Genomic DNA, 24,887 nt, shown 5'->3' with positions numbered 1-24,887 from the left:
GGCAGGAAAGGATAGCACAGTTCTGAATAATGAATTGGCTCTGGATGAGAGTTTGACACCTTTCAAAATGAGAACTTGTCATAGTGAGTCATTTCATTGTCTAAGTGGGGAATATTGTGTGTGTGGAGATTCCCAAGTGAAATTTCCTCCTTTTGTAGGTTCCTCTCACTCCCTTCCTCAAAGTGAGCCATGATGGGCTGTATCTGAACAGAGACAGTGGTCTTTAAGTTTAAAAATGACTACAACCTTCTCTTCATGTAGTGTAGGCACAACAGGCTGCATCCTTGAGCAGCTTCCCTTTTGTTTCTTTTTTAGAATCTTTTTTCTTTGAAATTGCAGTTTACTTAAGCAGTTAGGAATTTTTTGTGCTCTTTGCCTGTAAGATTTTAATGATGAAATGATGCCTTAGCATGCAAGTTTCATAAATTTTATTCAGAATTGGGAAAAATTCTTTTATGGATACTTGGATGAAATAAAATTTAGTTAGTTAAATTTGATGGTATATGAATTTATCACTTGATCTTTGTTTTTCCTTATGTTTTGTCCTTGGACAAGGAGGGAACTTTACTAACAAACTGCTCAGAAACACAGCTGATTGCACCCCTTGCTTACTGACTAACCTGGAGCACTGTGTCAAGCAAGGAAAACTCTGAGGTTCTTCTAGGCAATCCTCTACTCCTCCCCACATGTGCAGTCCACTGCACCCACCCAACTGACCACCAGTAGCTGATGTCTGTGACAAGGTCTCAAGGACAATATCCTTCCCTGTTTTACTCTGTCCTGACAGGCTCTCTCACACATTTTTGAGCATGGACATGGGCATTTGGAGCTGAAGCCAGGTTCACAATTATTTAGTGCTATTTTAGTTATTTTTCATGTAGGTCCTCCCATTTTGAGCTGCCTCATAACTATAATCCTTCCACAGATACCTCCAACATAGTTGAAATTATTTGCAAATACCATCTTACAGGGTTATTGTCTGAGATGATGTTGCATTAACTTTTTTCCCAGGTTGTTCTCAAATCATGATCCTATCAATATTTGTCTCCTGAGTAAATGAGTTGACAGGCCTGAGCCACCACAAACCAGCACATACTATGATATTCCTGAATTACAATTTTATCCTCATCACAATCATCAAAGTTTACAAAAATGCACTCCTTTTTTCCATTGCCTCTGAAACTGTGACTTCAGGCACTTCATTTTTGCCATCCTTTACAAAACCATCTTATAATTGATAATTTTCAACATCTCTTTAATGCTACCAAAAAAGATGTATTACACATCTTTTGGTGGAATTCGTTTTTGAACTCAGGACTTTGCACTTGTAAATCATGTGCTCTACTTCTTCAGCCACACTTCCTCCTCACATTTAAGAGATGACTTGGAGTTGGAGAATCTTCTCTTTTGGCAGCTCTCTATGGTTGCACACCTCTTCCTAAAGCAATTGACATTATTCATTCTGAAAGAGAGAATGAAAATTGAAAATTATTTAAAAATTGCAATGAGTTTTTGGGAAGAAGGAAAAGGTGGTTAGAAATAAAGATCCCAGAAAGAATGAGTACTGAAAAGAATTAAGTGAAGATACACTAAATTCTTTCTTTCCCTTGGCATACTGGGGTTTATGGTTAGGGATTCTAAGTTGCTAGGCACATGTTCTAACACTTGAGCCATGCTTCCAGTCTGCAAACTCAATTATTCACATTTGTTATCATATATAAATGTAAGTGCCAGGTATTTACAGTTGCTTAGAGGGAAATAATGAATGAGAGCAACTGATATGGTATGGAAGGGAAGACATTAGAGCATTCCATGGTACTTTCATTGATCCTGACCCAGTGTAATGTTATTTGAAAGTGTACTGCAGACCTCTGATGTGCCTGCTGAGGAAGAGCTAGGCAAAAGTTCAAATGTCAGAACACAAAAATGTGGATGAAATGCTCAGTTGTATTGCTACCCAGTTTAAATCCCAGCCAGTGGGGCGGACATTGCACAATGATTTTAAGTTGGATACCAGTCAAGGTTATTTAGTTAGATTCTGTCTCAAAATAAAAATACATAGTGTTAGCTCAACACTGGACAGCTTTCCTACCAATTACAAAGTCTTGGGCTAAAGCCAAAGTAATATACACACACAAACAATCTGAATTAACAAAAACTGTAAATATATATTGCAAAGTGAAAGAACATTACATGTAAAAAATAGTAAAAAATATATTTGCTACACTAATAGTAAAAACTAAGTGGATACAGGGAAAGCACAATTAAACAGGAACTTGAGACTGGGACTGGTGGCTCCCACCTGTCATCTAAACTTTTTTGGAGACAGTAGGAGGAGGTCAAGTTTGCCTACCACATTATTGCCATATTTGCCATGTGTCTGCTGTGGAGAATTGTCAGTTTTCCCAGCTCCAGCAGCTGTGTGAAATCTTGTGACTACAGGACGGTAGGGAGGTCACCTGGAAGCATAACAAGAGGGAAATGCTGAGTGGCTGCACATCTGCCATGCTGGGTGGAGGGACAGTTGGAACCAGAAGCAGTGGTGGTTTTGACTGGGCCCTGCCTTGTGGCTTCCACAAACTGCTCTGATCATATTGTTGGGTCCTTAGTTCCTCTGCCACCTTAGGGTGGTTGTGGTGGACTGGGGCCCTTTAACCCAGTCCTATGTCTCTGTGAAGCAGCTTCATTCCAGCTCGCAGTGCTGCTGGATTTTTCTGCCTTCAAGTCCCTATCTGGCCAACTGAGGTGGCCGGGGATATCACCGTGTACTTAGGCACTTTGTGCTGGGCCAAGGCCCTCCTTTGCAGTGTCCCTGTAATTCCTTACTATGACCTGGCTTCCCTCCGAGACCTTCAGATTTAAGGGAAGCATGGGGTAAACTCCATTCTCTGTGTGTTAAATCCAGTGCTTCTTAGTGCTGCCAGTAAGTCCCTAAATTTCCACAAGTTCTGCACATTGTCAGATTCTTTGGAAATGCAGATCCACATGTGCACGTGTTTGGCTTCTGAGTGGCAGGGATGCTTTTTGCCATTCCTGACTTAACTGTTAATTGTCCTCAAGTAGTTTCTAGAATACTTTTCTACAAAGAAATGCTGGTTAACTTAGAATTTAAGATGTAACTTAGAATTTAAGATTTAACTTAGATTTTAAGAAAGAAAGATGGTTTGCTCTGAAATAGAGGAAAGCACAGGAGAAGAAAGAATATGGGTATTGACAATCATAGAGTTTGGCAAAATCAGTTTTCTCCTGTGATCCTCTTCGACTTGTTTGTTTCCTAGTTTTATTTTTGGGGACTGAAGTTTGAACTCATAGCTTAGCATTTACAGAGCAGGTGCTCAACTGCTTGAACCATATCTGCAATCTATTTTATCTGGTTCTTTTGGAGGTGGGGGTTCATACATGAAATAAGTAAATTGCTTTTTTTGGTAATGTGTTTTTATTTTCTTGGGTGCAAATGATTAGGTTGAAACATGAGATGTGAGGAATCCGTGGCCATCTGCTTCATTCCAGCTTCCAGAGTTTGACCATCAGCCCTACTTAGACTTCCTGTGTCTTAGCCTACCTGAGTCTCCCCTCCTGAACACACATGATGAATTTTCTCCAAGGAATATTGAATCTAGAATTCTCTGAGTAAACCTGTTGTGCCATTTTCAGGAGGAGGGTGCAAGAAGGTCACAGTGTGTATGATAAGAAGCAGGAGCTAGGTCCAGAAAGCCAGGGTAAGATTTCCTGAAAGTAGTTATCCCAGAAACTAAAACATACCTCCAAGAAAGGAACCCTGATTGGCAAAATCTGCTGGAGTCTGTCATTTCAAATCACCAGTTTAGCACCACCCCCCACACCCTTTTTCTCCCCCCTCCACTACACGTACCCATCACTCCAGGGCTTGGGGGTTGGGCCCTTTATCCATTAGCCAATCAGAGCGGCTGTTTAATCGCAGTCCACCTGCCAATGAGGAGCAACAGTGGTAGGTGATTCACAGTTGCCTTCCTCATGATCGCCATATTTACCACAAGCCTGCTGCTATTTCTCAGGCTACAGAGCTCCAGCAGTTTTGTGAAATCTTCTGCCTGCAGGAACATAGTGAGGTCACCTGGACACGTCAGAAGTGGGAAATGGTGAGAGGCGGCTGGGCATCTGCAGTGCTGGGTGGAGGGACTGTTGCATCCAGAAGCTGCTGTGGTTTTGACTGTGCCCTGTCCCGCCTGGAGTCTGCTCCCTGATCACGTTGTTGGGGTCTTTGGTCCATGGGCTTCTACAGGGTGGCGGTGGATCCAGAGACTTGAGCTCCGTCCTGTGTCCCTGTGTGGTGACTGCATTCCAGTACACACCCCTGCTGGGAAATTAATCTGCAAATTCCTCTTCCACAGACTGAGGTGGCTGGGGAGCCTGCTGAGTACTTAGTGGAGTTTGTGCTAGGACAGAGCGCTCCTGTGCAGTGTCCCCATAAATCCTTACTGGCACCTAGCTTCCCTTTGAGTCCATCAGGTTCAAGGGAAGCCTGGGCTAAACTCCTTGCACAGTCCCTTCAATGCAGTGCTTCTCCGGGCTTCTTATTCAGTCCCTAAATTTCCATGAATCCCGCACATTGCCAGATTTATTGGAAATTCGAATCCACATGTGCACGTGGTTGGCTTCTGAGTGGAGAGGACACGTTTTTTCATTTCTGACTTAACTATTAATTTCCACAGATCGTTTCTAGAATATTGTTTTGTAATGAAATGCTGATTAACTTAGACCATGACTTTAGAAAATTATTCTAGGGGGAAAGCCCCAAAAGAAAGGTATGCAGGTGTCACAAGGCAGAAATGCAATTGCTCTCAAAGAGACAGAAAACAAGAGAAGAAATAAATTGAGAGTGGACAGACATGGAGATTGAAAAAAACAGTTTTCTCCTGTGATCTTCATGGTTTTGTGTCCTTGTAACTTGTGTTATTTGTGGGGACCAAAGTTTGAAATCGTAGTTTTGCATTTGTAGTGCAGAGCTGAACTGCTTGAACCATATCTCCAGTCTATTTTGCTCTGGGTATTTTGTAAGTGAGGACTGGTAAACAATTTTGCTTAGCTGATTTTGATTGTCATCATGATGTCAGTCTCCCCATTACCTTGGTTTTCAGGGAGGAGCTAGCATTACTAGGATTTTCGTGATCTTTTTTGTTTTCTTCACTGCACTGCGATTTGAGTTCAGGTCTTCATGCAGGCTGGGCATGTTCTCTTACCACTTCAGTGCCACAACTAGCCTTTTCTTCTGATGGGTTTTTTTGAAATAGAGTCTCAACAATTTATTGCTAGCATGGGCTTTGAACCAAGTACCTCCTGATATCAGTCTCCTGAGCAGCTGGCATAACAGGCATGAACCCCAGGGACCTGGGTTCTTCATGATCTTATGGTGACACTACAGTGTGATTTGTTTGATGACTGAGGCTCAAATTTGTCAAATTTACTTTACAACTATTTACAAATGATTTTGAAATATTTGCAATGATTTCTTCAATCATTTTTTATGGAAAAAAAGGGCATCTTGATAGTGGGTGGAGGAATATCTGAGTTTGCAAAGGGGATAATGGGAAGAATGTTGGTTATGTGCTCCTTTTACAGTGCAGAAATGATTCAAAGTGTGGATTAATTGTAGATATTTATGAGTGTTACAGCTTCAGATTATATAATTTCACCACTTTCCTTTTGTGTTGAGCTAGATGGTTAGACAGATTCTAATTTGTGCCTCTGAAGACAAGTCTGTTAGGCTCAGGCTCAGAGAAAGACACATTTCTGTAGTTCCTGATGAACCAAAAAGTTGGTGCATTGAGAAAGTGAGGGTGTGTAGTATAAATTAAAATTTTTTCTAGCAAGAGATTCTGAAATCCTTGAAGTTTCTGAGGTAATGGAAGTGTATTTGGTTGTTTTCCTAAGCCCCATTGAAACAATAATTGCATTTATTCTAATGATTTGGCTCAGGGTGGTACCTCTGTATGACTTTAGGAAGGTGACCGGTGTGACCATACAAAGCAATCATGAGCTAGGGCTTCTTGTCTGCTTCACACTGCCCAGAAGTTGGAGGGAGTGTGCTAAGTCTGCATGGTGTCAGATTTGAATTAAAGGACAATTAGTTGGTCTTTGAAAGTTGGTTGGTGTTGGTAACACCACATATTTGTTATCAGAAGTGATGGAAAAGAAACACAGCACAGGTCCTAACATTTGGGGTCTTTGGGGAATGTTTGGTAATGGTACTAGAGTGTCCATTCTTGGTACTTTTGTCTTGTGTGAGATGAATTCAGGAGTATGGTTCATTAAGTAAAGAGTACACATTGAATAGTCTTGATAGGTACCAGATAGACATAAGCAATGTAGATATACTAAGCAAACCTAAATTTGTGGAAGATATCAGAAGGTTTCTGATAATAAACATTGGAATTTATACATCTCAATGTACATTGACAAAGATTAAGATAGTTCACTAAGGTCACAGTGTATGAAAAGGTGACTCAGTATTTCCCTCACCTTAAAGTGAGTGCATGACAAAAGTTTTGGAGTAATGGATCTTTCACAAAGACTCAAGCCCATAAATGTTATCCATTGTGGTAAGGTTGACTCAGATGATTTTGTTCATTTTAATTATGTAAAGTTGCCCTACTGTTCTACAGTGTTAACAGAATATTCTTTTTGGGTGGGGGTTGTGGGATTGGTGCTCTGTAGAGTATGGAAAATTTAAATTTCTTAGGAAGTTTTGATTGTGTATGAATTTAACTGAAGTTTTATCGATGTGTGCTTATTTTGAGATTTGCCAGTATGTGGAATATGCTAATTTATTACACTTGTCCACTTAGCATTAAAGAGCTTCTTTGAATGCTGTTGTTTGTAGTATACTGATGAGCTGTGGTTTTGAGCATTTTTCCTACTTGTTCCTTCATGTTGCTTTGGCCCTCATCTCACCTCTTCCTCTGCCTGTCATTCTTTTTGTGTTATTCCTTTGTTTTTTATAAATAGTGTTCTTTTATTAATTTGAAGTTCAGATGGTTATTATAACTTGAGTAAAATATGTGCTGTGCATTTAGCTGGTGTAGTACAATGTTGCTGAAATCCCTAATATAACTATCTATTTACTTATTTATTACTCAGGGTCTTGTGATTGTTAAGGCATGCACTATACCATTGAGCCAGTCTGATAGCTGCAGTCCTTTATTAATTATATTATCATATTTTCTCTACTCCTTTATGATACCAAGTATGTTTAAAATGTATTATTAGTAATTTCCTGAACATGGAAACTCCTTTTGTAAGTAATCTAAATGCATTTCATAAAAAGATGTGCTACTTCATGGACAGGGCAGGCATATTGGTATGTTCTCCACTGTTGTTCTTCAAGCCATATGCAACTGTTCTTACTAACTGTTCATATAGTAAGTTATGATGACCTAGTCCATAGTTCACTTTCAATGACTTTATACAAATGTTTTCCTTGAATACCAGTTGTGAGAAAGTAAAGATTTTTTGTTCATTTCTTAATTTCCTAACACTATTTTTCTTTATGAGATCTACTCTCTTAGCTTATATGATTTTGTTTCTGTCTAGAGAAGTTTCAATAATTTACAAAATTCAGATATTGGTAACACATTGTCATTTTTAAATGTTTTTTTTTCTCTTCTGGCTACATAATTTCAATTACTTGTTCTTTTCATCTGTTGAGCACTTATAGTGATGGTTTCATTGAACTTGTTATGTCTCTATCTTCATAATTTCTGTATAATCCTTTGATGATTTCTAAGTCTGTACTGATATTAACTTTTTGTACATGGTATTTCCACTTTGCTGTTTCTTCAAAATGCTTGCCTACAATTCTTTGATTCTACTTTAGACAGTCAAAGAAAGGCTTTGTGAAATGAGACCACTGCCTGAGACTTTTCAGCAATTATTATTCTTATTCTGAAAATGGAATTTTGGACTGATGGCTCAATCTCCTTAAATGCCACAATATACATCCAGCTAATTACCCTTAATTTAAAATAAAAGAAGCAGGGAAAGGAGTATTATTACACAGCTAGAGATATGCTATGGGAGGAGGCAGTGTAAGCACTGAACTCATGTTCACCATCTACTCCATACAGACATGAGATATAGATTTAAATAGGCAATAAACTGGACGCTTGGACCAAAGATATGCATAGTTAAAGGGTTCCAGTTGCAGGTGTAGTATAGTTGGTCACTCAGCTGTAGTTTTGGGAGAGATTCTGGGGTTGTTATTTAGAGGATGGTCCTTCCAAAGGAGGGTCTACTGTTGGGGGTAGATTTGGTTTCTGATCATGAAGAAAATATCTATCTTCCTCCTAGATTCCAAGGAGTTAACAAGGTGACTGCTGAGGATGGCTCAGAGAACAGACTGATTGTAAATGGAGAGATGGCATGTTTTTTCCTGATTTTAGTTGATCCATGGACTGAGTATGGAGTCTACCCTTTTTAGCAAAAGCAGTCTGAGGAACTCCTACAGTGCTTTTTGACTGATGATCCACATATCCCTGTCTCCTCATATTTGTTGTTATTTGTTCCTTGTGTGAGAACAGTGGATATGATATTATCTTCATGCACAGTTTTTCCATTTTCCTGGCCTGGCCTAGATGAGAATTTTCCTGAGATCACAAGAAAATTGTCCCCATGGGAAAATGAGTATGAAATTCTCTCAGCATATTTCAGGCTCCATTTCCCAGTTGAAGAAGAAGGGTCCATTCTGAAAATTGGGTTCTGCTTAGCTACAATGAGTCCCCAGGAATGACTGGGTAGGCACAAAGGGGCAGGCCTAAACTACTGAGTGTTGCTGCTGGATTCAATTATTTGGTTTTGCACTCCCCCTGGTAGGAACTTCTGTTACTCAGATCTCAAAGGGTGGGTTCTGGATCTCTAGCCAGTCAGATGTTCTTTGGAACTGATGAACCCCAGTATGGGCTAAGGAAGACCCTCAGCTTACTACAGGAAATGCCTTCCAGTCTCTGCCATTTTGGTGTGATACCTACAGCTTCTTAGTAATTGGGCTCACTTATTGGTATGTTCTTACTTTCTTTCTTTCTTTTTTTTTTTTTTTCTTTGCAGAACTGGGGCTTGAAGTCAGGTTGTACTCCTTTAGTCTCTCTGCCATTCCTTTTTTGTGAAGTGTTTTGTTAAGACATGGTCTCACAAACCATTTGCATGGTCTGGCTTCAAAATATCATCCTCCTGATTTCTTCCTCCTGAGTAGCTAGGATTATAGGTGTGAGCCCCTGGCACCCTGCCTGTTCCTACTTTCTTGACTGATAATGGGTAGATTGAGGGAACAGGTGTGAGAAATCCTTGTCCATATAGACGAGTGACTGGTTGCAACATACCATGACCACACCAGGCCTTTTGTCCTAGTCTATTGAAGTCTCACTTGCCCTGTCCTCCAAATAGATCCTTCTGTGAAATCAGTGGCTATATCCTTACATGCTGAGTGAGGAGTATTCTCAGCAGACTCCTGGCCCCATTTCCACATGAAAACAATAGAGTTCTTTTGGAAAAGCCAGGGGCAGGTTCTGCTTAAATACAATGCATCCCCATGCTGGGGAACATAAGGTCCAGCGAGGAGGCCTGGTCTCCTGAGGTCAGTGCCTGAAATCACTTGCTGGCCCTGCCACTTTCCCAAGTGGGAATCACTTCTCCTGCCACAGAGATCTAAGGTGACTGGACCCAGATTCAATAGACATTGAAAAGCGCTGTAGGGAAGAACTGTATAGGCTGACCAATCTGAATCCGGTGGGAGGAACGACCACCACCTAATCCTTGAAAAATGACTTTCTGTTTCCCATCATTTTCTGAATCACTGAGATTTCTTTTGATATGGGCACTGTGGGACTCAATCTCAGTCCCTTTATTTGTGTGCTCAGCTAGGTTGGAGGGCAGAACCCAATCACCATAGCAGGTCAAAGTAGTGTTTGTGAGCAGAGTCCTTTCAGGAGGATGAGGATGTTGGACCAGCTTAAATCAGTGTTAGAGACCTTGACATCTGCAGCTCAGTGATGATGTCTGAGGCCTTAGCTGCCTGCAGTGCCTTGTGGCCCTCCATCCTCTCTATAGGGTATGTATCTTCAAAGATGAGAAGGAACCTGTCATCATGTCCTCTACCTCTGAATAAACTCATCTATCCTGGACCCCTTCATTCTGTCCCCAAATGAGGTCATTGTGGGAAGTAGTAGGTTCCCAGCAAAAGAAGCTGTGATCCTTGGTGTCCCTGCTCCTTCCAAACTTCTCAGGGTAAAAACTGATGGTCCTGAATTATCTAAAAATGTGGAAGCAGGGTTTTGAATGCACACTCAGATCCCAGACATACTAAGTAGAGTTCTACTGAATCCCTAAATATACACAGAGCTCACATTGCACAACTCACTGCAATGGTGGTGCATTTGCACTTGGTTTACAAATGGGTGAATTCAGATTGGAAACTTATCACAGGTTTCTGAACATAATTGATGTTCTCTTTGGCCTTTGTCTACACAGTATTTTCCAAAAATGAAATGAAGATTGGGTCAAAACATGAACTTAGGTTCTCAGTGACAGGACAACCCCAACAACAGAGTGTGCAGGTGTCTCAAGGCAAGGCAAAGAAGGACTGGTTTTTCAAGAGTAGTAAAGAGAAGCAAAATGTAGTAAAAAAAAAAAGGTGAGAGATGATGTATAAAAGAGGGACTCAAGTTAGGTCCTGGACCAGAGATCCTTAGCCTTGATATTGGATTTCATATAATAATAAAGGAGTGGTTGATATAGTGGCTCATGCTGAGGATGAGCCAGAGACTGCCTGGAAAGAGTAGGGAATTTCATTAGGATAATTCGTAGAGTTAGGGTTCTTTTTCAATTGATCAAGTGAGATGATGAATTTGAGGTGGAACATGGAACAATCAAAAGTGTATGCTTCCCTTGTTGGGCATGTAAGAATCATGGGAACATGAACGATGGTGGGGTGGTGATATTAACCACTAGTGTTACCAAGATTACTTTGCTTGGGTAAGTTTTCAGTTGTTTGCATTTTCACTCATAGAATTTGTCTAGTCACGATGTAATTTGTGTCAACTGAGGAAGACTTTCATGGACCATGGAATAGTCACAGACCTTTAGGATCTCCAGCTAAAAGAAAGGATTTATTCACTTGAGAGGTTATTTTGTTGGGTGATATACTTAAAAACCTGTTTGTTCTTCATCACAGATTCTGGCGCAGAATTATTAAAACTCTTAGAATATCTTTACCAATAGAAACAACTTTGGTTGTTTTCCTTTGCCCCTTTAAGTGGTACCTAAATATATGCTAGTTAGGTGATACATGGCACCATCCCAGATAAACAAGGGTTCCTCAAACTGTGATCATCCTTACTTCAGTGTCCAAAGTAGTTAGTATGACAAGTGTGAGGCACCAGGGTCTGAAAAGTTCTTCTTTTGGTATTGTGTAATATAATCATCTTTTACCTTGGAAATTCAAATAGCCATTGTTGGAATATTATTGATTGGTTTTTTTGAAATAGGAAGATAACTCCAGGAGGAAACCAATAAAAATAATACAGGTAATCCTATTTTTATATGTTTAATTAAAACCTCAATTTCTTTGGTTCATTTCTTTTTTCTTTGTGTCATTTTGTTTAGTTTAGTTTTTTCCAGTGCTTGGGATAGAATCTGTGGCCTCATGTTCATGCTCAGGAATTGACCTACTACCATGCTATTCATTTCTTTTCTCAAGGATTCATTTATTTTTATATTTCAGTGTTTTTGGTGAAGTGCATGTATTTCATGAGCCCCCATCTCCAAAAATAACCACAGCAAAAAGAATGGTAGTGGGGCTCACATAAAACCCTGAAGTCAAAGACTTGTCCAATTGAAACATAAACAGGAAGGAGAACAATGCAGAAAATGATGATAGATAACTCAACATGCTCATCAGCCTATTGGATGCAAGTGTTACAGAATTCATTAATCAACACCAAATAAAAATATTTTTAATGAATCTAGTGAATTTTTCCCAAAGAGTCACCACATTCTAAGCTATCAAATGAGTTTAAATATTGTAAAATTATATAATTCAACAAACTCTGGTGTTTTGTGAGATGGTGTGTTACCACTTTGAAGCTGTATAGTATTTGAAGTCAGGTGAGAAACAGGTAAATGCTGGTGTGTGCTTTTTCCTTTCTAAAGGTATGCCTGTTGCTATCATGGTACTGTTTTCTCTTCAGTGTTTTGACTGTGACATGTATAGTTATTCTGGATTTACTCTTCTCTACGAAAACATGAAGAATATCTGTGAGGGTAAGAGTCAAAGACAGTCACATTTTGGTACTCTCATAGAGACTCAAGTTCTGCCTTTGACATTTTATTTTAGTGGAAACTTAAAATGACTGAATTGAGATGTTCTCTCTCAGAAATATCAGTGAAGAAGCCGAGAGTCTCTCACTAGTAGATGAGAGTAAAAGAACATGATGTGCTCCCAGAGTTATATCCTCAGGTTTCTGTGCTGATCAATGGAATTTTATGCCTTGCAGGGCTCATTTTCAGCACTGAGTGTGTTCTTCACCCTTAAAGGTTTTATGAAATTATTGCATTATGTGTGTTTTCCCAATTAAGGATTACAGATGGCCCAATTGCTAGGCAAAAAAGATCCTTGGTTTTCAAGAAAGGGGAAGAACTTGGGAGATAACAGCTGATGACACATGGTTAAATCAACTTTCACTGCTGGTAGATTATTCCCTGTGATAATTCTGTTCTGAGCATGACAGTAAAGAAGGCTTTGTGCTGATTCAGGCTCAGGGTCACTAGGAGTGAGCATGACTGCAGGAAGAACAGAAAACTTTTAAATATTTGCTTCATAAGCATTTTCTTTGAACTACTTTGTATAAACTGAAAATCCTTTTTCCATCTTATCCATTAAACTTATCCATCTTATCCATTATTTTGACCCTTTGGAATTATAAAAAGTATTAGACCTATCCTGTATAAATGCCTTCTGGGTGCTGTCTTTGAGTGTTTTTCACAAACTCAATCATGTGTGATATTGAACTAAACTATTTTCACTTTTGTTTCAGTGATTATGGTTTTGGGATCTTTTCTAGATGTCTTCTCCAGGATGTGAAAAATAGTTCTGATTAATATTAGCAATATGTCCAGTGGGTATTAGAAACAGTTTTGGGATGCTATTTTATAATTAGAATTAGAGAAATGTCAGTGGAGATTGCATCAGTTGCCACTCCTTTTAACCATTACACATTATTTATGTATTTTGATTTTGAACACTTATTTTACTCAGCTTATTCCTAAATCACAGACATAGATCTTGATTCATGCAAGGTATTTTATGTTGAGTAGATATGTACATTTCTCAATCTCATTCTCATTCATTCATGTATGCAGTACACTAATCATTTTGTTTGGCTTGTATTGCAGATATTTATTCTCATTGTTTGTCTTTTGCCACTCTACTATATTAACATTCCACTTTCATTTTGTATGCTCCTTGGGTAATGACTTTCAAAATGCTCTTCTTTTTGTGTTACTTTCATACAGGTACTTTACACATATGTCTTGAACAGGAGATGTACTCCAGGATCACATGAACATTTGCTAGTCTTTCCTTAGTTTTGCAAATGATAGGATGGCAGGCTTGTGACAGCATGACTTTAAAAGTATTCAGATTTTATCTTTCCTATTTCCCATGCGATTTGATCATTGTCCATGATATTGGAGAATTCAATATGTGTTTTCAAAGAGGAACTGGGTTCCACATTTTGTGGTTTTAGCCACCATTGTGTGGTGTGTCTTCTGTCATGAATCAATTTTCTCTTATTTAAAGTCAAAGGAAGACTGGTTCCCTTTCCTCTGAGGCCTATTTGTTAATCTTTTTCTTATAGTACAGTGTCTTTGATAATGTAGTTGGAACATTGTTGATTAGTATTATATAATAGGATACTTTGTGTTCTTTCCCTTGCTCTCTTCCATTCTTCTTCTTCATTATTCTGCCTTTTCTGATACTGGTTCTTGCTGTGTAGATCAGTCCAATGTTTAACCTGTGATCCTTTGGTAGAATTACAAGATTAGGCCTCCACAAGTGGGTCAAGTGATCATTTTCTTATTCCAATTAATTTTATTGCTGTGTGCAACTTATGACACTGATTACACTTTGAAAAGTTGTTTTGTTCATGAGTTTTAAGGTGTATTTTCAAAATTGCACAATTTTATACAGCAAGGTTGATGTGATGACTTGTTGAAATCCAACTATTTCTAGGGACTTGACACATTTCTCTTTTCTACTTTATGTTTTTGCATGCTAAAGCAAAATCTGTAATTTATCTGAATGGTTCTTCATGAGTCTTATTTAACTATAACTTTGGGTTACTCTTTAAGAAACCAGGTAGAAGCTTCCAAATGTTCTCTCTTCATACAGTCAGCAAGAGGTTCTCAATTCCAAAAAAAACTCTTTACAATAGAGATATTAAATACTGTTTGTCATACCAACACTATTCAAAACCATGAGTGCATTGTGGTTTCTCTTAGTACAACTCGCTCTGGTGAACATTGCAGAAATGTGCAAATAATCATAAATAGCATGTATATAATAGGATATTATTGGAATAAATTGTTTTGGGACACTATCCCCTTTTTCCACTATATTTAGTTTGGTAAGGTTCATCTCACTGGCAGTTCTGCAATACCAGTAGACATGAGGCTTTATTCATGTGTTAAAACCATTATTCCTCTAGACTGTTGTCCCCTGATATTACTCTAATTGGAAATAAGAAGGATCTTGTCAATAGAGTGCTACAATATCAGTGTGTAAAATGTAATTTTTGTAACCATGTTGTGCTTTGAATTTAAGAAATAGGTCCAGTGAGATGTAAGAATTACCATGAAGTGCCTGTGAGGATAGATGGAGAATGAGAAAGTGATAAAAAGAAAATGCATTCAGTATGTGGAGACCACATCACGATGTGTACTTAGTACACAGATATTGTCTGTTTCCACTACTGTGACACTCACAAATTTTCTCACAAATGTGTGTGGGACATATTAGGAGCCCCTGACCTTTGAGGATGTTGCTGTGAACTTCACCCTGGAAGAATGGGGCTGTTTGAATCCTTCCCAAAAGAAGCTCTACAGAGAAGTGATGCTAGAAACGTATAGCAACCTGTCCTACATAGGTAAATATGGCACCATTACCTTATAAAAACTGCACACTAGTGTTGTGGATCATTGGTGTTGTTACCCTCTGGGGTGTTCAAAAAGGGATGGTAATGGTTCATATTATATATATAATCATATTATACCATGAAAATAGCTGAGGTATCAAATTGTTCTTTCAAATTGATTAAAAACTAATGATTTCTCTGTGTCTATACCTTACAAACAAAAGAAGAAAATGAAAATATTGAAGAGGACTTCAGGAACCCCAGAAGAAATATGAGGTAATTTGTACTCATGACCAAAATAGTGAACATCATGTGTAGCATTGACAAGAAGTTTGATAACCATGGAAATGAAACTGCAACTTCTACTTATGAATTGCTGAAATCAGTGAAAACTTTCTCTAAGATCAGAAAAATAAGTTAAGCATCAAGAATCAAAAAATTCAAAATTTAGTATGTGCCATAATTCTTAATATATTTTGTCCTAAGCAGTCACAAGAGACCCTGTCCTATTGATCAATATAAAAAAGTACCCCACTCTGTTCAGAAGCCAATTTAACTATATTTTATCCATTCTGTCACAGTGGGATGATCATGTGCACTGGTACCAACTGGCCCATTTTTCATCCTATGTCCTCATGTTCTTTCTTTTATTTCACAACCCTACAAGCTTTTCATCCACTTCATCTCAATAAGCACTTTAAGTGTATTTCAATATTGTAAAACTCATTCAGTGTTGTCAAACACTTAACATTGAAATGGTATTATGGAAATAAATATGAACACCACTGTTTCCATAATAGCTGTCCTCAGTCCCTGCTGCAGAACATGTAGTACTTTTGTGTTCATAAATCCTGAAGAAACAAACACCATAAATTCTCTTAATAAATCATTAATAGGGTAAGAATGGTAATCTTTGTCTGTTTTGCAGACCTGAAGTGTTAGAGAGACTGCATGAACATAAACAACGTATTCAATGTGGAGAATCCTTTCATCAGACTGCAGAGAATATTATAAGCAAGGAAACTCTGCTTAGAATAGCACCATGGAAAAGCAATTTATGTAATGCTGATGGGAAAACCTTCACTGATTTTAAGTCTCTTCTATTCCACGAAAGGATACACAATATAGTGAAATCTCATGGATGGAAACCATGTGGAAAAGCTTGCACTCAATCTGATGCCTTTCAAATTCTTGAAACATCTCACATTAGTGGAAAACTCTATGGATGTAAGCAATGGGGGAAAGGCGACACTCATTCCAGTAACCTATATATTCATGAAAGAATTCACAGTGGAGAAAAACCCTACGGATGTAAGCAGTGTGGGAAAGTTTTCACAAAAGCCTCTTACCTTGTAATTCATGAAAGAACCCACAGTGGAGAGAAACCCTATGCATGTAAGCAGTGTGGGAAAGCTTTTAATCAAGCCAGTCACCTTCGGAGACATAGTAGAATTCACACTGGAGGGAAACCCTATGGATGTAAGAAATGTGGGAAAGTTTTTGCTCAAGTCAGTTACCTTCGAATTCATGAAAGAACTCACAGTGGAGAGAAACCCTATGCATGTAAGCAATGTGGGAAAGCCTTTATTCGAGCCAGTGAACTTCAGAGACATAGTAGAACTCACACTGGAGAGAAACCCTATGTATGTATGCAATGTGGGAAAGCCTACCGTTATTCCAGTAACCTTCGTATTCATGAAATTGCTCACACTGGAGAGAAACCCTATGGATGTAAGCAGTGTGGGAAAGCCTTTAATCAAGCCTGTTACCTTGTAATTCATGAAAGAACCCACAGTGGAGAGAAACCTTATGGATGTAAGCAGTGTGGGAAAGCCTTTAATCAAGCCAGTTACCTTCAGAAACATAGTAGAACTCACAGTGGAGAGAAACCCTATGCATGTAAGCAATGTGGGAAAGCCTTTAATCAAGCCAGTTACCTTCAGAGACATAGTAGAACTCACACTGGAGTGAAACCCTATATATGTAAGCAATGTGGGAAAGCCTACCGTGATTCCAGTAACCTTCGTATTCATGAAATTACTCACAATGGAAAGAAACCCTATGGATGCAAACAATGTGGGAAAGTTTTCATATAAGCCAGTTACCTTCAAATTCATGAAAGAACTCACAGTGGAGAGAAACCCTATGGATGTAAGCAGTGTGGGAAGTCCTTTAACAACAACAGTCACCTTCAGAGACATACTAGAACTCACACTGGAGAGAAACCTTATGAATGTAAGCAGTGTGGGAAAGGCTTTAATCAAAACAATCACCTTCAGAAACATAGTAGAACTCACACTGGAGAGAAACCCTATGGATGTTAGCAATGTGGGAAACTCTACACTGATTCCAGTAATCTTCGTATTCATGAAACAACCCACACTGGAGAGAAACCCTATGGATGTCAGCAATGTGGGAAGTTCTTCACTAGTGTGTGTTACCTTCAATATCATGAAATAAATCACACTGAAGTAAAACCCTGTGGATGTAAGCAATGTGGGAAAGTTTTCACTCATGCTAGCTACCTTCAAATTCATGAAAGAATTCACAGTGGAGAGAAACCTTATGGATGTAAGCAATGTGGGAAAGCCTACACTGATTCCAGTAACCTTCATATTAGTGAAAGAACTCACACTGGAGAGAAACTCTGTGGATGTAAGCAATGTGGAAAAGATATCAATCAACGCACCCACCTTCATGTGCACAGAGGTGCTCACACCTTATGTATATATGCAATGTGATAAAGCATTCACTCATTTCAGTCACCTTTGAAGACTTGAAAGAACTCACAGTGAAGACAAACCTTATAGACTTAAACAATGTGGGGTAAGTGTTCACCTGCCTCACTACCCTTAAAAGACCTAAAGGTACTTATACGAGAGAGATGAGCTATGGATATGAGCAATTTCCAGTGACAATATCAAATGTGAAATCACTGCAGTGAAACTCTATGAATGAAAGGAATTAGAGACAACCTATACCCTATCCAGTGTTCCTCATACTCATCAAAGAATGCAAACAGGAGAAACCCAGTGGATACAAGCAATGTGGCAAGCCTTCCTTAGTTCGAGTACCTTTCATGCACCAGAAAGAACTAATGGTGTAAATAAACAGTAGGGTCATGTCAAGTATGATAAAACATTCACATATCCCTGTCTTGAAAATCATGAATGAATTCAGAAACACTATGTAAGTAATGGAGGAATGCCTTCACCTTTTCCAGTAATCTTCTTTGATATGATACAATTTACATTGTATCACAGTGCTATACATGTGTGTAATATAGCTAAGCCTTCATGCATTCCAGTCCTCTTCCAAAACATACAAAATTAAAGATGGAGAGTAACTGGATTAGGAAAGCAATGTGGAAAGTCTTCACTCATTTCCATGACCTCAAACATGAAAGTCCACACACTGGACAGAAAATCTATAGGTGTAAGCATAATGAACCCGTCTGTGTTCATTGTATTCAACATCAAAAATGTAATGATACAATCAGTGTCAAACCTTACAGAAGGAAAAATATATGGGAATATATTCTGTCATTCCCATTACCAAAAAATATGTGTAAGATGTCACAGGGAAGTGAAACTCTATATATTAAAGTAAAGAGGGAGAGCCTTCACATCTCCTACTTCCTTTTAGCAACATGAAGGACTCCATTCTCGCACTCATGACACTGTCAGTTTATGTAACTTTTGTTAGTAACAGCATGCCATGTCACCTGCTTTCCTCCAGGTATATGATAAATAATGATGTGAAGAGAAGACTTGACTCATGGCTTTTGCTTCCAGGGAAAGAACTGTACATTGTAGCCACACATCCCATCCAGTCTGTTTTCTCCCAGTTATTTTGGAGTGAGGGACTATGAACTCTTTACCCAGGTTGACCTCCAATCATGATCCCCCTGGCTTACCCTCTCAAGTACTAAGTATATAGGCCTGATCCACTAGCAACTACCTTATGAATTCTTAGAGATCTGTGGAGTAAGTATGTCTACATTTTTTCTCTAGAAGCCTTTATGCTTCTTATTCTTGTGCCAGCAAATAAAGACAGCCACATGGAATCCTGCATTAATAGACTTTCTTAAGTGCTGGAAGGAGTGGCTTAAGAATTTCTTTTATGTTGGACTGGAATTTGGACTCAGAACCACATGCTTGCTGCCCAGGTTTTCTACCAATTAAGCCACATTGCCAGCCATTTGTGTATCTTTTTGATTGTGACCTTCAACATGCTCTACATTTCATAGAGAGACTAGGACTTATGTAACTTTTTATGTATAATAGGGTGACTTTCAACTTAGCATGTTCCAACTTTTATTTTCCAAAGGCTGGGATAAAAGTCATGTGAAATGATACTTGTAAAAATATTTAGATTTTATCTTTCTTGTTTCCCATTACAATTTGCATATTGTCCAAGACAGACAAGGATAGAAAGCATGTTTTCAAGTAGAACCTGGATTTGTCCTTGTCTCATATTTTAAAGTGTTTATTGATTTGGCCACCATTGTACGATGCCTGTTTTGTCAAGAATCAATTTTGTCTTTACATTGAAATCTAGTGAGTACTCATTTGTTTTCCACTGAGATCTATTTGTTAATTTCTTTATTTTAATATAGCACATGTAATAGTATAGTTTCAAGATTTCTTATTAATGTGAGACTATATGTCATTTTTATTCTCTTCTTTCTCTTGCCCTTTCCTCTTTTCATTCTTTTTTCAAGATTATTGCTGTGTAGACCTCTCCAAATCTTAATCCATAATCTTTCTCTTGGATTTACATGTTGGGCCTCTTTTTTGTCCTAAAGGAACAACAAATTTGGGACTTATTGTGAGACTAAAGGATCAGTTTGTTTGTTTCTTTTTTTCTTGCTGGCCCTGGGATTTGAACTCAGACCTTTTGCTACCTATGCATGTAGTGTACCCTGTGACCAACGCCAGCAGCCTTTATGGGTGTGTTATGTATTTTTAAGATAGGCTCCTTCAAAGTATTTTCTGTACATAATCCTCCTGATTATTTCAAAGCATAATCCTCCTGAAAGCTCCTCTTCAGCAGATAGGATTAAGGTTTGAGCTATTAGTGTCCAGGTCTGGGGATTGCTTTCTTTTTCCACTGAGTTCAAATGCCTTAAGGCATTTATTTTACCTAATATACTTTGTAAAGTGGATTTTGCTCCATAGCTTACACTGTGTTGGTGGAATTAGAGAATTGTAAAGATCCCTGAGAACCAGGATGACTCAGAGTAAATACAGTCAGTTAGGCACAAAAACCACCCCTTTCCTTTGATAGGGAAACATGAGAAATAGGACAAAAATGTATCCATATTACTTTCTTTAAAAATGCTTAATTAAAATGTTATCTGAAAATGCTGAGAGGATATAGAGGAATGATCTCAGCAAACAGCACATGTGATCAAACTTTTACACAAGATAAAGGGCATATTAGGAGAGTGATAGGGATTTTTGATGTCAACTCTTAGTGAAAGAATTTACAAAGAAAGGGACATAAGATAACCAAGAGGTTTATTTGGTAAGCATTGAAGAACTGAAAAAGAGTAGTCCTACTACTCTGATATGAAGTTGAGCAGTTCTGTTCACGTGATGCAAAGCAAAAGACAACCAAAGGTGCATCCTCTATCAAGAGGGTCAGAAGATTTGATTAGAATTATTGCACTGAGGGTTCTGAGGACTCAAGACTTTATTGTGGTCTTTACAGATGGGAGTGGTTATTCCTGGAAAACTGGTCTTTGTGTGATTAATTCTCATAGTTTGAGCTACATGCTGTTGGCTCAAGCCTGTAATCCTGATTGTTAGAGTGAGTATTGGGCAGCTGCATGAGGACTGGATCTTTCCTCATCACAGTTGGCTTACTGAAACTCTACACCCAGCCCTAAAGAATAACAAACATTCACCTTTAGCCATTTCCTAGAAATATCCCACCCAGCCTCATAGAAACACCCATTATCTCAGGAGTGGCAGAGGGCTGATGGAAGATATTCCTGTCCATTGTCTTCCTGAGAGTTCTACCTGGGATTCCCTTCTTTCAGGGACTTCTCCCACTAACTTCCTATATCTATCCCTAGTATGCAAGCAGCTGTTAGCTCCAACTCTCTTGCTGGGGAATGCTTCCAGTGAATTCTTCTCCCAATAAAGCATGAGGTATTGAGCCTTTTCTATGCTGCTTTCAATGTAGCATTTCTGTTAACTTATCGATCTCTGCATGCATGTCAGTCCAACATGCTTTGTTCCAGTTAACAGTAGGTACTCCTGAGGCAGAGGTCAGGATTATTGCAGTTTGAAGGCAGCCTGGACAATTAGTTCCTGATGTGACAAAGTCAAATCTTTGTATATCAAAAAAAAAAAAAAAAAACGCTCATGAAATGTGCCTCATGTCAGCAAAATATCCTAGATGCTGTTTTGGAGGATATTTTGGCTTGCATGGCCTGGCTGAGGCTGTTGTTTTTCATTGGGTCCTGATGTTTCAGGTCAGCTAGAACCTTATGTAACACTGGAAGTTGTTAGTATTTGCTGTCTTGTCTAGGATATGATTCATTATCAACAGAGAAGGCATGGTTCCTAGCCACTAAGTTTCCTAAAAGTTTCATTAGTCCTTATGAGATACTTCCTGCTTCTAAGACAAGACAGTGTCACCACATGGCCATGATTCCACCCTCTTGTCTATCCAAAGAAATAGAAGGTGATACTGCTCTCATTTTTGGTCTGTAACTGAGTTGCTCATTTTTGCATGGATTCTCCAATAAATTCTTAGTGTAGGATTAAAACGTTTTTGCACTTATTATGTTGGTAATGCTTTGTCTATTCTCTTATACTGTGTGTGTAAACATTTTAAAAGGCCTACAGAAGACAGAATTGTGGAAATGAGGAGAAAGGGCAACTTGTGCTATTACTTGAAATTATTAATTTCTTAAAAATAATTTCAGATATCATAAGTGAGTTGGGTAGAAATTTGGTAAAAAAAGAATAAACTACATGTTTCCTTTTACTCAGAAGGAGCAGAAGTAAAATATTTTCAAATTGTTTAACTCATACTACTTCCTTCTCTTCTGACTTGCTTAACATAAGAGAGAAATAACTGTGCACACTGAAATAAGACATCTAACACTGACATAGATTTCATTTGTTCACTGAGTATCATTTTCACATGTAAAGTATCCTGATACCAATACAGCAATTCAAAATGAAAAGGACACTTAAAAGCATATTCTTTATATAACTGAAGGGTCACACAGAGGTGTATAGGCCACTCATTAAGGTAGAAATTATTTTAAGGCAGCGGACAAAGTAGACTGCCCATGAGCTATACTGAAGTTAATTGGGAAACTATGGTGAAAATTTACTCCCTGGTCAGAGGTGGGTCAGGCTGACTCTCTCAGGTTCTCATAGTCTTTGATTGGCTACTCTCCATTTTCTTGAAGGGAAGGGGCAGTGAGGGTAATACATGTTCATCATTATGACCAAAATTGAGTCACATACTTCTTTTGATTTCTGCATAAAACTATAGAGGTATACATCCCCCAAAAGAAAAAAAAAGATAAGAAACTTAATATCAACACTTACAGCCTCCACAATGTACAATGCAATGTTCATGATGAGTGGACATGCATTGTGTCTGAACTGAAAACAAAAGAGGCACTCCAGAAAAGCACTAACTTCCTTCACCAGAAATCCATAAGAACAAAGACCAGAAAACTGAAGTAACAGTGAAGAAAGCATGAAGGCAGAGAGCAGTCAAGTTTGAAAGCCAAAATCTCCACGGGACTGGCTTTAGCTGAATGTGCAAATTTTATAGTTTCACCTACAAAATTCTGAGCATAATGTCCCAATGACATTGAGAGAAAAATCCTCTAGATTTTGGTACTGGGTGTTTTTGGGGTGGATTATCCATTTTGAAACTTTAAATTTGTGCACAAGTTCTGTCTTGGAGAAAAATCTACTTGCCAAAGTCTTCACTGTGGAAATTTCTACAATCAAAACTTCAATGGAAAGTGGCCAATGTAGTCTAATGTCACTACCTCAAAACTAGTTAAAGAGAACCACTGGTTAAGTCTCATCATAGTGATAGGAGTAGCCCAGGATATACAGGGAGGGGACTTAAGATGCACAGAACAAAGGCTAGCCAGAACAGGGCATCACAACACAAACCTCTTTTAGAGATAATATAGAATAAAGAAGGGAGTCACCTTGAAACAACACTAAAGGGCAAGAGTGGTGACACACATCTTTAAGAAGCAGATACAGAAATTAGAAGGGAGTTGCCTCTCAAGGATATAAACAATGCCAAATTTTTGTGACTAAACCCACCTAAGAGAGATTTTTTTTCAAAATCCACCTGTCAAGAAGATGAAGGCCAACATCCATCTATGAGAATGACTCATGGAGTTTCAATGCCTCAAACTGCCCAAAAAGTAGCATAAATACCCTTAACCAGCCCACCTGCTATGTCTTGGATCACTTCCACCAGTCCTTCCTTTATAGAGTGTTTACACTTTCTTTCACTAATAAAGACCTGTTGGTTTTCATCTACTCACTGTTGAGTCAGTCATTCTTACATTTTGAGCAAGAACTCAGTCCAAGCTAACACATGTGTCACCAGGATTTACATGCCCATTTTCCCCCAAAAATGATAAGAAACCACAAAATCTATGAAGAGATAGAGAAATGATGCTCTTCAGTGAAGAATACCAATTTTTGAAAAATTTGAGGCTGTGGACTCATTTTATAAAGAACCCCAGGAAAATGTCTTTAAGGTAGAATCAAAAGGTAGCAGGGAACTATGATGTAGAAAAAGGAAAATGTGAAAGCAATACATGAAGATTAAGTCCATAAAGAATTGGCAATCATCAAAAGGATTATATAGACATTATGAAGATGTGCCTTATGCTGTTGGCTGACTTTTGTAATCCTAGCTACTCAGGAGGTAGAGATCAGAAGTATCACAGTTCAAAGCCATCTGGGGCAAACAGTTCAAGTTCAAGGAACCCTAACTGTAAAAAACCTAGCTTGAGAAGGGGTAGTGGAGTGGCTCAAGATGTAGTCCCTGTGTTCAAGTACTGGATACATAAAAAAAAAAATACAAAATGAAGGTGTATGTGAAACTAGTTCAATGACACCATTACTATAGATGTTTCGTTTGTGAACTGGAGATGGAAGACCAAGAATAAGTACATAAAGAAAATTATTAAAATTATGCAGTGTGAAAAGAAAGAAAAGAATAAAAATTCACAGAATATGTCACTAGTCTACTGTGTAAATTGTTAACCTGAGTTCTCTAGCAAGGAGAAAAAAAAGAGAGAACCTATGAACTTATATTACATGAAGAAAACAATGGTAGAAAATTAGAAAATGGATGTTGTAGATCATAAGAATGGTGTGGAGTGGCTAGGCGGAGAGATGGCTCTTATGGCAGCACAAGGTTTATTGTGAATAATAAAAGCCCAAAGTCTCTGGGAAACAAAGTGAGAAAGTGTTTGAAGTGTTTGATGAAGGTAAGCTCACAATGGGAAAAAATGATTCCCAGCTGAGGTCCTAGGCATTCACTTAGTCTAGGAAAACCACTGTTCTCAACTGTCCATTCTTTGTTGTTGGAAATTGGCAGCAGATTCCTGAAGTCTCTTAGTTGTATAATGAATGATCATGGTCTGGTTCAAGTGAAACAGCCTTGTCATAAAAACAGCATTCTTTTTACAAGGTTTTGGGTGGCAACCTGTGT

At 38.4% G+C, this 24,887-nt stretch overlaps 1 protein-coding gene across 1 annotated transcript; it reads left to right on the top strand.

The window, feature by feature from the left end:
* The first annotated feature begins 4,002 nt into the window (after positions 1-4,002).
* Positions 4,003-24,699, top strand: LOC109676366 (uncharacterized). Its single transcript, XM_074053722.1, has 4 exons — positions 4,003-4,118; positions 15,044-15,170; positions 15,383-15,434; positions 16,087-24,699. The coding sequence occupies exons 1-4, from the start codon at positions 4,116-4,118 to the stop codon at positions 17,252-17,254; spliced, it is 1,350 nt and encodes a 449-aa protein (XP_073909823.1). The 5' UTR covers positions 4,003-4,115; the 3' UTR covers positions 17,255-24,699.
* Positions 24,700-24,887: the final 188 nt, after the last annotated feature.

This window comes from Castor canadensis, chromosome 14 (assembly GCF_047511655.1).
Source record: "Castor canadensis chromosome 14, mCasCan1.hap1v2, whole genome shotgun sequence".
In the NCBI taxonomy this organism is placed as follows: Eukaryota; Metazoa; Chordata; class Mammalia; order Rodentia; family Castoridae; genus Castor; species Castor canadensis.
The sequence above is the reverse complement of the archived record's forward strand: the minus strand, read 5'-3'. Positions and strand labels throughout refer to the sequence as shown.

What these genes read in the sequence shown, in the direction of transcription:
- LOC109676366 (XM_074053722.1), top strand. An exon ending in TAGCAACCTGTCCTACATAG is followed by an intron (nt 15,171 to 15,382) that starts GTAAATATGGCA and finishes TACAAACAAAAG; the next exon opens with AAGAAAATGAAAATATTGAA. An exon ending in AACCCCAGAAGAAATATGAG is followed by an intron (nt 15,435 to 16,086) that starts GTAATTTGTACT and finishes TCTGTTTTGCAG; the next exon opens with ACCTGAAGTGTTAGAGAGAC.